The sequence below is a fragment of the Gymnoscopelus braueri genome (assembly GCF_963280865.1).
Source record: "Gymnoscopelus braueri genome assembly, chromosome: 5".
NCBI lineage: Eukaryota > Metazoa > Chordata > Actinopteri > Myctophiformes > Myctophidae > Gymnoscopelus > Gymnoscopelus braueri.
Window position 1 is genome coordinate 36,172,872 of NC_137606.1, and position 16,104 is coordinate 36,188,975.

Consider the following 16,104-nt stretch of genomic DNA (forward strand, 5'->3'; position numbering starts at 1 on the left):
CTGCTATTTTTGAATTGCCAAAGAAATCTAAAAATGCTTTCCCGGTCTTAATGGGTTTTAATGATGCTTTATACTGTAAAGCATCAGCATGATGGGACACCAACGGTTGGACCTTTTAGACAAAAGTATTATAAATGTAACTGTGTTGTTTTACATTCTTTTGCCTAATACATTTTTTTTCAATCAATCAATCAATCAATCAATCAATCAATCAATCAATCAATCAATCAATCAATCAATCAATCAATCAATCATGTCTAGAATAAAACAGCCACCAGTGATTTCTTTATGAAGATAGACTAGGCTATACTACAGGTAGCAGCCATTTGGAAATTGCTTCGTTAAGATTAGTAATTAATGTGCAGTTACTAATTACAACTCATTTGTAATGTCATTAACTTTCCGAAAAAAATCTGACATTTATATGATGACAAAAGTTTGGGTATAAGTTAAAGAAATAAACCAAACGAAAATATTGTGCAGTTGCTACATTAAGGTACATTTTAAAGTATTATTTATAGGTCGTTGTCCCAAGATCTTAACTTGGTAAAAGTATAAAGGTTGTTATTAAAGTATTAGGCATTCTCGTCTCACTCTCACAATGGACACTTACTTTGCTCCATCAGTTTGATTCACTGAGTCCAACATAAGTAATAAAGTAATGTAAATGTAATGTAGGCTATACATGATGTGAACATGCACGGCATATCATTATTAATTTTATCCTTCAACTTCTTGTTTATGCCCCAAAATGACTGGATACAGGGTCTGTAGCAATTGTAAAAATGTTAGACCTTAATGTCTAATGATTAAACATGTTTTAATCATGTATACCTTACTTTACTTAAGACATTTTTTTTTTTTTGTATTTTTCATTTTGGACAAAATAGACAATTTACATCGTGCCCAGATGTCCATAGTGCCCACCTATCCTGTTACCCCCATCTTACCTGTGTCAAAACCATTTACTGTCCCCCCCCCTTTCATTTTGCTGGCAACACAGATTTACACAAAACAAAAATCCCACCATAAAACCTATTATTCAATATATTATTTAATGTTCCATAGTAGGTATTAAATTAGTAGGCTAGTCCCCTGCTCAAAGCCTGATTTATACTTAGTTGCACGCTAGTGTGGCGTTGCATGCCGTAGCAGATATACAAGCAGATATACAACGCGTCACATTCGTGACACACTGTGAGCTTGTAGATCTGCTATTTACTGAGCACGACACAGGCACGCAACAAGTATAACTGAGGCTCCTGGCTTAACAACGCATGCTCTGAGTTTCTAGACTACAATCTGAATCTCCAGTCCAGCTCATGCGGCTAGTGGTAGAAGGGCGCCATCTAGTGGCCAAAGAGTGTGTCCCCCCTCCGAGGTATTTAGTGCTTGACATTTTCTCAGATATTTTTTGAAAGAATATTTATTTTGTCTATAATTTCCGAAATCTTTCGATATTTGATTAAATATTTCCTAGATTTACCATTTTCTCAGTGTTTTTTTATATGATCTGGACACCTCTCAACCTTCATAATGTGCAGACACTAATGTGTGATTCAGAATCAATTCTTAAACAGCATTATTTATTTGTTTGTTTTTGTGAACTTACAAACTTACTTACTTTAGATAGCTACCATGTGATAATAGTTTTGCCCCCCCCCCCCCAATCAAAGCTTGTCATTAGAGTTAATTTACCTGTTTGTGTCAGGTGTTTTTATTGATGGGTATCTGTAAGTGTGTTGGAGATCAGACCCAGGACATTTCCATTGCAACACACAGTCCCTATCACTTGAAGACTCAAGAGAGACCACATACTGTGTATCACAGGGGCCTTCAACAGGGGGTCCGGGACCCCTAGGGGGTCCTCAGAGTTAATACAGGGGGGGGCGCCAAATCTTTGTGTATGAAATATATTTTTTACATTAACCACTTGAACCCTAGCATCCCTTTTCTGAGGAGAACTTTAGCCAAAAATAGCAGATCTACAAGCTCACAATGCCTGGTGTTGCAAAGCGTATTTTTGGCAAAGAGGTCAGGTCGCCCATAGGTGTAGAGGGGAAAAGAGCAGACCAAGTGAAGTTTAATCACAATTTTATACAATATAGAGGGGTCCCTGCTTCACCTCTCTCTCAGCTAGGGGGTCCCTGGCCTGAAAATCGTTTGAAAACCCTGGTGTACAGTATCACATTACAAATGTGTAAATTATCGGTTCGTTTGTCAGTTGCGTTGTGATCCCTTCATGATGGAAACACTGAGTTTCTTGCCTCATGCAGGTTTTCCAGTTCCCAGTCTGGGGCTTTGACTGGGAGCCCCTTTGTTTACCCTTGAAGGAGTTCCAGCTGGTCCCCACCCAAAGTGCACCAAAGTTACATTTTATTACAACTTTTTTTTTTACAATGTGAGAATATATAATTAGAATGTCTGTCCTCCTGAACGCAGGTTCCATCTGTGTAGTATGAACAGCAGCAGGCTTATATATATACAGAGTGCACTATATACAGTAGAGTAGCCTATGCAGTTTGGCAATTCCCTATGAAATCCTATTATTCTTCATTTCATATATATATATATATATATATATATATATATATATATATATATATATATATATATATATATATATATATATATATATATATATATATATATATATATATATATATATATATATATATTGTATGTATGTATATAGATGATGATGATGATGATGATGATGATGATGATGATGATGATGATGATGATGATGATATAATAATAATAATAATTGTGTCCCCTTATTCTTGGGGTATTTTCCAAGAGTCAGTTCTTGCTGGGACACATCATTTCTTTTGACAAGGAGTGTTCCATAAAACATAGTGTTCCTCTAATAATCCCCAACACCACACACATGTGATGCGTATCATAGAGACTGTCAGTCTTGTACTATAGTCAATAGGACCTCCTGATCTCGTAGGGCGACCAGGAGCTGCCGTCCACCTTGACCCAGGAGGACTGAGTCTCTCCGTGCGGCGGCAGGCTGCTGTCAGCCTCTTCTGTCCCCAGTGGAGCCATCTTGGACAGCGATGCATCGGTGGACGTGCTGCTCATGTAGGGAGGACAGGAGAAGGAGGAGGGGAGCGCTGGGTAGGAGCTGGTGGTCAGGGCATGGTAGTGGCTGTCCTCCAGGGAGTGCAGGGTGGTATAGGGCTGGGAGGTGGAGGTGGGGCCCAGGGCAGACCCCCGGCTCGGGGAGCGGTACTGGGACGGGCTCCCTGGCGGCTCTGGGCTCACCATGGAGGGGGGGATGCTGACGGATGCGAGGCTATCGGGACAGATGCCGTCCACTTGGGATACTGGGTCTGGAACAGACTGCTCCCATGACTCCCTCTGGGGATAGGCAGACAGGCAGGACAGAGAGGAGAGGAGAGGAAAAGAGGAAAGTAGGAGAGAGGGAAAGGAAGAAGAGAGGTGAAGAAGGGAGAGGAGAGGAGAGGAGAGGAGAGGAGACAAAATGAGAGGAGGGCTCTTAGCTATTATAGTGTTCAGCACATGGGTTTGTTTGTTAGTGGACTTTGATTGATTTGTTTGTTTTCTTGCAATCTGTGCTGAGGTGCATGTGTGTGTATGTGTGTGTGTGTGTGTGTGTGTGTGTGTGTGTGTGTGTGTGTGTGTGTGTGTGTGTGTGTGCGTGAGTGCGTGCGTGCGTGCGTGCGTGCGTGCATGCAGGCGTGTGACTGGAGTATGTTACCAGGAACAGATGTGAGGACTCTCCAGTGAAAGGCGGTAGCAGAGAGGAGAGGGCAGACGAGGGGAAGATAGACCCCCCACCGCTGGTGAATGCAGCGCTGCGGTAGTCGCCGAACGTCTCAGGGTAGTAGCTGTCGATGAGGGAGGGGTACCCACCCATGGCAGAGGGGTCACAGCCCAGGGATTTACCCCCCAGGGAGGAGGGGTATACATCGCTGGGGAACTGCTTGGTCGACGAGCAGAAGTCTGAGTCAGACAGATAGGGTCTTCTCATTCCGTAGTAACCAGGCAACATGTGCGATCCTGTAATAAAAGAATATATATATAAGTACAATGAACAACCCTATATACTTTGTTGACTGGAGTACCCAGGGCTCTATAGGATAGAGAGCATCCATCCACCTGGGAGACAGGGTCTGGAAAGGTCTGCTCCCATGACTCTCTCTGGGGATTAGCAGGAAGGATGGATGGAGAGGAGAGGAGAGAGGAAAGCAGGCTACAGTATGGAGAGTGCACAGGGAAGGGAGAGGAGAGGAAAAGAAGGGAGAGGAGGGGAGTGGAGGAGATAGGAGACAAGACGAGAGGGGACGAGATGAGAATAGAGGAGAGATGAGAGGAGTATTCCCTGGGACTGAAGATATGTAGAGAATAGGCCTATACAGTTTATGCAGAATATACAGTTGAATTGTACCATTGCTATTGAACTAGGATATACGTATACATATGTTTCAGACAAAAAGAAAAGTGTACAGAATATAGAATATACAGGATAAACATATAGCAGAAGAATGAATAAGTTAGCACCAAGTATATAAGTAGCGCAAATAGCAGTCACTGTAAACAGTTGACAAGGCAGTTTTTTAAACTTTGAGATGAAAATGAGAGTTTACATGTAATAATTTGTCTTGACTAATTTGTCAGACAGTTCTTCAGTCTGATCCTATACTATACTATGTATTGGTAATGCGAGCACAAAATATTATCGGGTACGCAACTAATCCATCAGTTTACTTTGATTCAGTGTTATCACCTCACCTGTATCAAATATAACGTTGAGGTGTATGAATTTGGGTTTGTTATTTTAAATGGCTACGGCATTTAAATGTTTGTTTTCTGTTAAAGTTGTAATGCCTGTAAAATGCCAATGCCATTTTGGATTACAGTATCAGTTTTCTTATCAGGTGAGAATAACTGTATTGCTGTAATACACAACCACCCTGTAGACGTATTGAACATTTTAAAACAATATTGTATGCAGTGTATATTTTTATACTGTTTTGGATCTTTAAACACATTAATCCCTATTCTAGGCATGTCATGTAGGCAAACGTTGGAAAAAATAGGCAAGCGAAATTCAGCGAAAGGGAAAAAAGGAGGGACAAAAGGAGAGGGCCCAGTCAAAAAAGTATAATGGGTTTATGCAGTGAAATCATTTGAATTCATGTTGTGAGCTGGGGAGTCCTGTGACATTGATAGCTCAGGTAAAGAGTCTCACCTGGCATTTGGACAAATGATGGAGGTGTGGTGGCTCCTCCCTGTGATGGGGGAAAGAGTACAGTAATGTGATGTGGTGACATCATGACATCTCTCATCACATCTGAAACGTCAAACGTCTGCCATGCATCATTTAACAATCACAGTCAAAGTCACAGTCACACTCCCCCATGGTTGACAAACAGCTTAACTGTACTGACGAATGACGAGGTGGTGAGAATGAGAGAGAGAGTCAGAGAGTAAGAGAGTGAGAGAGAGTCAGAGAGTGAGAGAGAGTCAGAGAGTGAGAGAGAGAGAGTGAGAGAGAGAGAGAGAGAGAGAGAGAGAGAGAGAGAGAGAGAGAGAGAGAGAGAGAGAGAGAGAGAGAGAGAGAGAGAGAGATAGATAGATAGATAGATAGATAGATAGATAGATAGATAGATAGATAGATAGATAGATAGATAGATAGATAGAGAAAAAGAGAGAGACAGAGAGATATAGACAGAAAGAGAGAGAGAGACTGATAGACAGAAAGAAAGACAGAGAGAGAGATGGAGGGAGGGGGAGAGAGGAGAGAGAGAGAGAGAGAGAGAGAGAGAGAGAGAGAGAGAGAGAGAGAGAGAGAGAGAGAGAGAGAGAGAGTGAGTGTGAGTGAGAGAGAGAGTGAGAGAGAGAGAGAACACAGGTGCCAGATAGAGAGTAGAGAGAGAGAGAGAGAGAGAGCGATGCACAGTGCAGGGCTGCATAGAACAAGCTCTCTTTTGTTTGCATAAGGCTAACATGAAAGAGTTGATATTAAGCCTGTGCTGGCTGGCAGGCAAGCAAATTTTGAGGGCAGAATTTGAATGTGATTTGCGAGTGCCAAGACTTCCTCATGTGTCCCATGTACGGCTCAGTGCATCTCTGAAGGGTGCACATGGAAATGAGCTTGTTCAAGCTTCCAGGCACACAGTAGCTTCACAGCAAACGCCTGATGGAAAGACATGGTGGAGGATGGGACAGGGGGGTGGGTGGGGGGGGTGCGGGGGCAGGAAGGCCTGGTAAACGCTGCCTGTCACCAAGGGTGATGTGGAAACACCACTGATGATATCACTTGGCCCTGTTATATATCAAACCATTCTGCTATTCATTCTGAGCACAGCTGTGTCTTTTTTCTGACCGTCTCTTGATGAAACACAACACAGACAACCTCCCATCGAAAACAATATTTGGCTTTCAACACCGCACACAACACCGAAGCTAATTACATTGGACAGGTCCTCTGCATATGATTGTTTTAACCACTTAAACCCTATAAACTCCGTTGACCTGTGTCCCCCAGGCATCCATCCATGGCCCACTTTTGTTCTTCTAATCTCTTCGCCGAAAATAGCCAATCTACAAGCTCCCAACACACAAGGAGCTTAGCCTATAGATCGGTTATTTTTGACAAACGTTCCCCTATTTTCCCCGAATGTTCCCCTATTATGATATGCCCAGAATATTGTTTATGTGGTTAAAGAATACAATGTAATAACTTATATTGAGGTATTCAAGGAGTCAAGGACTGCTGGAGTGGTTCTCCTGTCCAGACCAAACACCAATTGTAAACTATATTGTGTTCCCTCAGGTCAAACTCACCATGTCACAACATGAACAGAATCACCTTGTGGTTAGAGTTTGTCCCATGTCTCACAAAGGCCCTTTCTGCTGTTAACTCTAGCAAAGAGCACAGATGAGTGAGAGGTGAGGTTTGCTTTTAGCTATACTGTGTGTTTCCACGCATCACTGACTCTTTAGATCTCTATAGGCTACCAGCCTCATTTATAGCTCTATGTTGAAACTTACAGTTAAACAGACAACATGACTTACAGGCATGTGGTGGAAAAAGTACTCACATTTGTTACTTAAGTAAAAGTAGCAATACTGCAATATAGAAATACTCTGTTACAAGTAATAGTCCGGAATTCCAAAGTCCAAAATTGACTTGAGTAAAAGTACTAAAGTATTGGTATGAAAATGTACATCAAGTACAAAAAGTAGAAAGTAGGCTACTCCTTATGCAGAATGTCCCATTTCACACATTTTCAGCTTGTAGATTGGCTATTTTCAAATGGCTGGAATATAAATAGGGCTGAAGTAGTTTATGTATGTTTTGTAATAATAATCAAAATCTGCAAAGTAACTAGTAAATAAAGTTTTCAAATAATTATTGTGGAGTAAACTAATAATATATAATATAAAAAATAATATTTGTCTCTGAGATATAGTGGAGTAGAAGTAAAAGTACAGAAAATTGGAAATACTTCAGTAAATTAAAATACCTCAAAATTGTACTTGAGTAAATGTACTTAGTTGCTTTACACCACTGCATACAGGTCATATGAAAGCTTACTTTGCAGAGTGATTTCACATCTGTATTGTTACATGTCCTATGGAGTGACTATCAGTATTCAATCCAAAAAGATGCTATTGTACTTTAATTTAGTTGAGGACAGCGAAGGAGCCATTGTGTCTGTGTGCCTTTGGCTGTTTGTATTCAGGTTCACAATGGAGGGCAGGGTGGAGCACCGTGTTAGACTGGCAGGTGAATTCAATATGGGCCACAGTTACAACAAGCCAGTTAATTATAGCTATGGGGACGGGGTAATTGCTCAGTTTCTACCACTTGATTTTATCTGCAATATAGAGGGGGGGGGGGGGTGTGTATAATGTATACATATGAACCTTACTTAGCCGCTCCTAATGTATTAACAGTTCATAATGATACTGACCATGATACTGACCTTGATACTGACCTTGATACTGACATGATACTGATATGTTACTGATATGATACTGACATGATACTGATATGATACTGATATGATACTGACATGATACTGACATAATACATAAATAACAGTTCATAATGATACTGACCATGATACTGACTATGATACTGACATGATACTGACCATGATACTGACATGATACTGACCATGATACTGACCATGATACTCACCATGATATTGACATGATACTGACCATGATACTGACCATGATACTGACTATGATACTGACATGATACTGACCATGATACTGACCATGATACTGACCATGATACTGACCATGATACTGACCATGATACTGACCATGATACTGACATGTTACTGACCATGATACTGACATGTTACTGACCATGATACTGATACTTATTGTCTCCGCCAGGCCGAAAGGCATGGCGAGAGAGTATGTTTTTCACCCCGTCCGTCCGTCCGTCCGTGTGTCCGTCCGTCCGTCCGTCCGTGTGTCCATCTGTCTGCGAGCGGCTAATCTCCAGCACCGTTGGCCCGGTCGCTGCGAAACTGTGCACACACACTTCCAGGATGCCAATTCAGAACCTCTGCCCCAAATATTTCTCATGGCCCTTTTACAGCGCCACTAGGAGGCCGATTTGTGCAAAACATATTTTTTGACAGTACTCCTACAGATTTTGTCCAAAAATCACGCAAATCGCTACACAGTATCTCTAAAGTCATTAAACGAAACGGGTCTTTCAGATTTTTCATATTCCATCCTGAAAAAATGTCTTCCAAAGTTTGCAGGAGTGCTCTGTTTTGAACAAAATGCCTCAAATCATGAACACAGCATGCAATATCTTTTGCACGCATATTCCCATTAGGCCGAGGACGAAATGCCACTTGAAATTTTTCCAATCAGCCTCATGGTGGCGCTATAACAGGCCGATTCGTGTTTTTACCTATAACTGCACCAATCTGTGTAAAACTTTGTATGCACACTCCCTAGAGGTCAACAAAAAACCTTTGCCCTGCATTTTTCACATTTGCCTTTTATAGCGCCACCAGGAGGTCAACTTATGTAAAACACATTATTTTATACTACTCCTTCCAATTGTATCCAAATTTCACGTAAATCGGTACACATGATCTCTATAGTCATGTGATCAAGACGGATGTGTTTGATTTTTCATATTCTATCCTGATTGGCTAAGATTGACATCTAAAGTTTGCATTATTGGCTTGTTTTGAACAAAATTCCGCAAATCATGAACGCACTGTCCGATTGCGGTCAAACTTTGCACGCACATTCACACTATGTTGAGGAACAAATGCCACCCTTTTAAAATTGGCCTGTTATAGCGCCACCAGCAGGTCTAATTTTGCAAAACAAATGTTTTTAACAAAATGCCTCAAATCATGAATTCAGTCAAGGTCCAATTGTCGTGCAAGGCCTAAGAACAAATGGCACCCTTTTCACATTGGCCTATTATAGCGCCACCAGGAGGCCACAATAGCCTACCTGACCTGGCGGAGACCTGTGCTCCGAGGAGCACTTTTTCTAGTTTTTACGATGTAACACTTTTGTATGCGCTCATGATTACATAATGAGTTTTTATTACATTTAGGTTATTACATTATGAGCTGTTATAACATTTTGAGCTGTTATTGTCTCCGCCAGGCCGAAAGGCATGGCGAGAGGGTATGTTTTGCCCCCTGTCCGTCCGTCCGTGTGTCCGTGTGTTCGTGTGTCCGTGTGTCCGTGTGTCTGTGTGTCCGTGTGTCCGTCCGTCCGTCCTTCTGTCTGCGAGCAGCTAATCTCCGCCACCGTTGGCCCAGTCACTGTGAAACTGCACACACACACTCCCTGGATGCCACAGCAGAACCTCTGCCCCACATTTTTCAGATCAGCCTGTCATAGCGCCACCCTGAGGCCGACTTTTGCAAAACACATTTTTGGATATTACTCCTACAGACTTTGTCCAAACAACACACAAATCGGTACACAGTATCTCTATAGTCATGTGATCAACACTGTCCGATTTTCCATATGCCATCCTGATTGGCTAAGATTGGCTTCCAAAGTTTGCAGGATTGGTTTGTTTTGAACAAAATGACTCAAATCATGAACGCAGCATGCGATTTCCGTGAAATTATCCACGTAGATTCCCCCTTGGCCCAGGAAGAAATGCCACTTGAAAACGTTCACATCAGCCTCATGGTGGCGCTATAACAGGCTGATTCACGTTTTTACCTATAACTGCACCGATCTGCGTGAAACTTTGCACACACACTCCCTAGAGGCCAAGGAAAAACCTTTGCCCTGCATTTTTCACATCTGCCTGTTAGAGCGCCACCAGGAGGCTGACTTTTGTAAAACAAATGTATTCAAATCGGTACACAGTATCTCTATAGTCATGTGATCAAGATAGATTTGTCCGATATTTCATATTCCATCCTACTTGCCTAACATTGGCTTTCAAAGTTTGCAGAATCCGTTTTGAACAAATTTCCTCAAATCATGAACGCAGTGTGCGATTTCTGTGAAAATTTGTACGCACATTCCCACTAGAAATGCCCCCCTTTTCACATTGGCCTGTTATAGCGCCACCAGCAGGTCTAATTTAGCAAACCACATTTTTGGAACAAAATCATGAATGCAGTGTCCGATTGCTGTGAAAGGCCTAAGAAGAAATGGCACCCTTTTCACATTGGCCTATTATAGCGCCACCAGGAGGCCATAATAACCTACCTGACCTGGCGGAGACTTGTGCTCAGAGGAGCACTTTTTCTAGTTACATTATGAGATGCTAAGGTCTAAGACAGAAATGTTGTTATATTCCCATTAAAGTAAGTTGTGTGCAGGAGTTTTTTTCCCCCTGTTACTACGCTTGGATCTCCACTTGGTCTTCTATGCACTTGTTGCCTTCGTAGGTTTGCAAAAGACTTGCTTTTCATTTGCAATATATAAAAACAACTATGCTGTTATACATACATACATTCTCGGGCGAGACTGTGGACAGATGAAATTACATTTGACTGTACAGTGTCTCAAACGGACAGGGAGCATTTCACATGTGAGGAAGAACAGTTAAAGTGGTTGATAGGTATTGGGGCTATCACAGCTGTGATCTTGGGACACATTCAAGCGAGACTTGCAAGACAATTAGATAGATTGCATACATGTGTCATGTATGCAATCGTATCGTCAGTACTTCCAAAACACCACGTTCTCACACAAACTTTACTATAACTCTTCTGAGGGAAAAAAAATGCACGAACTCATTCTCGTGTTGAATCCAACACGTGCACTCCTTGTTGGTGTATGAGACTGTTTACACCAGAATTATTATTATTATTGACCCCTTGATACTACAATTGACTAATTGACCAGGTGATACTACATTCATAACATACACAATTGTTTTTGTTTCTTTTTTCATACTAATCACACATAAACACGCACGCACGCACGCACGCACGCACGCACGCATGCACGCACGCACGCACGCACGCACACACGCACACGCACACGCACACACACACACACACACACACACACACACACACACACACACACACACACACACACACACACACACAAACGATGCCACGATACTATGCCTGGCTTATCAACCTGATTTGTGATGTGTGTGATGCTGGATTTGGACTGTATTCAAACATGCAACCTCGTCACTACATTTTGAATGTCTTAACCTGGTACCATGTTGTTTCAGCTTACATCCTTATGTTTGTATCATATACAGTAAGTACGGTACATACAGTACCGTACAGTATCTGTCCGTCCACCAAATAGGATATCTAATACTACAGGCTCGATTGCCATGGAATTTGTGGTAGGCCTACACTTTCATGCTCCACAGACAAAACCATGATTTCAGTAACGGCATGGCCTTTCCTTTTTTGTAGTGAGAGCAGTATGGGGCTAAGGATGGCGATGTCAGTCAGTTCACACCACTTGTGTGTAAGGAGCAGCACAGCATCTGGGGCTGCTAGTGGGCCTTTTTGACTCTTAGTCCAGGGGACTCTGGTTGACAACCATGACTCCCTGCCCCTGGTTTGGTCACCGACAATGAACCAGATTCAAACTGTGACTGGGGAGCGGGCCCTGATGAAACAGTGTGACAACTTTGGGCCCAGTTTTACTGGCCCAGTTGCCAACAAGATGTGGAACTGTTCATCCATCTGGGTGCCTTTCCTGTCACCGACCATGGAACCATCATAGTGGACTGGTCGAGCAGTGTAATCTCACCCTGGCTACATAGCTTGCTATTCTCTCCGACCGCCCGCAAAGATACTGGAACCTCCACTTGTCCCTGATCCTGTGGGCACACTGGACTGCAGTCCAGGAATTTACATATTGCATCCTGGCTGCCCTGATGTTCAGTTGAGAACTGTGGACCCCAGGGGACCCTTGTGTTTAGGCCACTGCCTGAACCGGAACTAAGGGAGGAGGCTGGGTTGGACTACTTCGCTCAGTTACGGGAGTGACTATGAGATATTCATGAACTGACCTGAGGAGCTCTTGCTGAGGCTGGGGTCCACTGGAAGCAGGCCTATGAGTCCCAATGCCCCAGAGGAAAAGTACTGTGCTGGTCAAACTCTCCAATTTGTTTAGCCATTTGTATTATGTGTATAATTTAATTAAGAAACCATGGGCAACATAAGCATCTTATGTGGACCCCAGGAAGACTAGCTGTCGCTTTGGCGTCATCTAATAGGGATCCATTCAATAAACAATAAACAACAAGGGTACTGTAGCTGGGTGTTGTGCACCTGCCTTTAATTGTGACCGCATTGATGGAGGCATTTATATAAGCACTGTTTCCTGTGTCAAGAAGTGTGAATCTTCAACCCACTGGTCATTTCACTATCTAAAAATGTAAATAGTTTTCTCACATATCTGTTGGCAAACTGGCGATCCTCTGCCCATCTTTGTTCCTGACACATAGATACATGTAGACACCAAGATAGATATTACTGGAGATATTGATATTAGATATAGATAGACAGACGGAGGACAGATATACATACAGACAGACAGACAGACAGACAGACAGACAGACAGACAGACAGACAGACAGACAAGACAGACAGACAGACAGACAGACAGACAGACAGACAGACAGACAGACAGACAGACAGACAGACAGACAGACAGACAGACAGACAGACAGACAGACAGACAGACAGACAGACAGACAGACAGACAGACAGACAGACAGACCATTATCATCTCAGTACAAATTACATAACGAATCCATCAAGTATATAAGCACTCAGGCGGGTCTCCCATTGTCTGCTGTGATGGTATCTCCTTTTTTCTCTCTCACATGCTCTCACTACCTGACTGGTTGGTGGTCCATCTGTCTATAGAATGGACACGCTGATGCACAGAGGACAAACACTGTCCTGTAAAGAGCTATTGACAGGCAACTTCAGGATGAAAAGCCCTTCTTGTTTGTGCAAGCTAACCCTGATGTGAGTGTGTGTACGGGTAGCTTATGTGAGCGAGTATCAGTATGTGTTTGTATATGTGCGCATTTGTTATTGTCTGTATATTTTGTGAGTGAGTGAGTGAGTGAGTGTGTGTGTGTGTGTGTGTGTGTGTGTGTGTGTGTGTGTGTGTGTGTGTGTGTGTGTGTGTGTGTGTGTGTGTGTGTGTGTGTGTGTGTGTGTGTGTGTGTGTGTGTGTGTGTGTGTGTGTGTGTGTGTGTGTGTGAGAGAGAGAGAGAGAGAGAGAGAGAGAGAGAGAGAGAGAGAGAGAGAGAGAGAGAGAGAGAGAGAGAGAGAGAGAGAGAGAGAGAGAGAGAGAGAGAGAGAGAGAGAGAGAGAGAGAGAGAGAGAGAGACACACACAACAATAGGAGGTTTGTCTGTGGTCTGTACATGGGCAGAGGACAATGTACACTGGCAGGTGTGCGTGGCTCTGACTTTGCATAGACAACCTCCTGCGTGACCCAAAGGCCCATTCTGTCTGTCTGCTACCCCCCCAACACACACACACACACACACACACACACACACACACACACACACACACACACACACACACACACACACACACACACACACACACACACACACACACACACACACACACACACACACACACACACACACACACACACACACACACACGTACCCTCTCTCACCACACCTTGGGAGTTCATGGAACCACCGCCATTTACTATCATTGTGTCAGTGCTCTTTGTGAGGTTAGGATGGGAGTCCATATGCTTTGTGTCTTTCCCTGTATACGCCATGCTCGGGTATTTACCCACAGGCTTTCAGAGCGCCGGAGGGATTCAGAGTGCAGAAAAAGGTAACTTTTAGAGGGAGGTACAGCTGGTCAATAGGCCCATGGATCGTTGGTACACAAAAAAAGCCCAAATGTAAATAAGTTGGGAGATTTAATGGACGGCCTCGTGATTGTGTCACCAACAGAATGTCAACTGTCATTGTTCCCATTTACCAAGAGACGGGTATACACTCTCTGTTGGTGCAGGCTCTCAGAATATTCCAATAGAGAGAAGGCAAGAGAACATCAACACTTGATGTTTTATCCTGGTGTTGACGTGACATACACATTTAAAAGTTTAAATGTTAAACATAAACATATAATGGAACTAACACAAAAACAGGGTCAGTTTTGAGTAGATTTGACTCACCGAGTATCTGGGGCCACTCGTCTGTCGGGAGCGCTTCTCTGCCAGCAGGTCTTTCACTGTGTGCTTGACCCGGACACCTTGGTACACTCTCTTAGAATATTCTAGATGGACAGAAGGAAAGACAATGTCTATATTTATATTAATCAGTGTGTTGACACAATAAAATGTTTTAATAATGAATGGAACAATGAAACTGTTAAATACAATTCTAAGTAATTTTACTAATGCAAATGTAAACCCTTACTGCATTGATAAATTAACAGTTTAACCCGGGCATTGCTATGATAGCATCGTTGGGTACTCCATACAAATTTCCACACTGTCCCACAAATGTGTATTCATTTGAATGTTGCACAGTTTTATGTATATAAGTGAATAACACTTTGGGAAACGTCGTGTGTAAATGGCATGGAAATGTCCTCTGGTTTGGTCCATGCAAATGCACAGTTAAAACGAACCAATTTATTACAAACATTATTGCCTAACACTAAGAGTCGAGGCAAAATGCAACAAAAATAACTATTTTAAATTAACATAGAAGTCCCATGTCGTGTGTAATATCAGTCTATGCAATAGTTTGTCTTCCTAAATCTCAACGTAAAGCGTTACATTATTGTGATTTGAGCACATTCCTGGGAAGCAGAAATAAACCCAATGAAAATGCAAACTTTATTATGCAAACGGAAATTGCATGCAAAAAACGTTATGTAAAAGATCCCAGCTTTCTGAATGGACCTTTTCGACCCCCCCCCCTACACACACACTCACACACTTGTCACTGCCACAGAATAAAATGATGCTTACAAGGTTAGCTTTCTCTACAGGTATTTCAGCACAAGTCAAATGTTCCAACCTTATTTTTTCACAGATGCATCCCATTTTTCTTTGACTTTTTCTTTAATCTTTTTTTTTTTAAGAAATGACTCTTACATAAAATGCCAATAGATATTACACATGAATCAAGGTAAAAAATGTTAAGCAAATCTAAATGTTGATCGCTAGACAGGAGAGATCACCACATTTTATGACAACAACGATGTCAACCATCAGCTACCTGCTACCAGCTACACTGCATCCAGCACCGTATACAAGAGTGAACGAGGGCTTCTTACCTGTGTCCATTGTGCTGCAAACGCTGCGGAAATATTACAGAAAGGCCTTGCCTGGAGTGGTTCAGTCCCTGTGTTCAGCACCATACCAAGCATCACACTACACTGGAAATCTTTTACCACTTGGTGAAAGAGGGCAGGGACAGATGACACATGCCACCACATACTACCACCCTCTGCAGCATTCTGAAATGACCTTTGTCTATTTGGTTACATGCAAATGTTCGGTAGGGACGTTTTTTAGACAATTTGCATCCGCAGTCGAGATTAGGGGGAGCGGACATCATGACAAGCATCGGGGCAAGGAGGGGGGGGGGGGAGCCTGGAGGAGAGAGAGGGAGAG

At 42.6% G+C, this 16,104-nt stretch overlaps 1 protein-coding gene across 5 annotated transcripts; it reads right to left on the bottom strand.

Moving 5' to 3' along the window:
• Positions 1-2,700: 2,700 nt before the first annotated feature.
• pou2af2 (POU class 2 homeobox associating factor 2) lies at positions 2,701-15,872 on the bottom strand. 5 transcript variants are annotated; one of them, XM_080428790.1, is made up of 6 exons: positions 15,765-15,872; positions 14,653-14,780; positions 12,882-12,923; positions 5,225-5,264; positions 3,731-4,032; positions 2,701-3,369 (listed from the first exon to the last, which is right to left on the bottom strand). In XM_080428790.1, the coding sequence occupies exons 1-6, from the start codon at positions 15,772-15,774 to the stop codon at positions 2,932-2,934; spliced, it is 960 nt and encodes a 319-aa protein (XP_080284916.1). In that variant the 5' UTR covers positions 15,775-15,872; the 3' UTR covers positions 2,701-2,931. The 5 variants fall into 5 exon arrangements, with proteins under 5 accessions (XP_080284916.1, XP_080284917.1, XP_080284914.1 ...); XM_080428791.1 differs by lacking the exon at positions 12,882-12,923; XM_080428788.1 differs by lacking the exon at positions 12,882-12,923 and having other exon boundaries at positions 5,225-5,342.
• Positions 15,873-16,104: the final 232 nt, after the last annotated feature.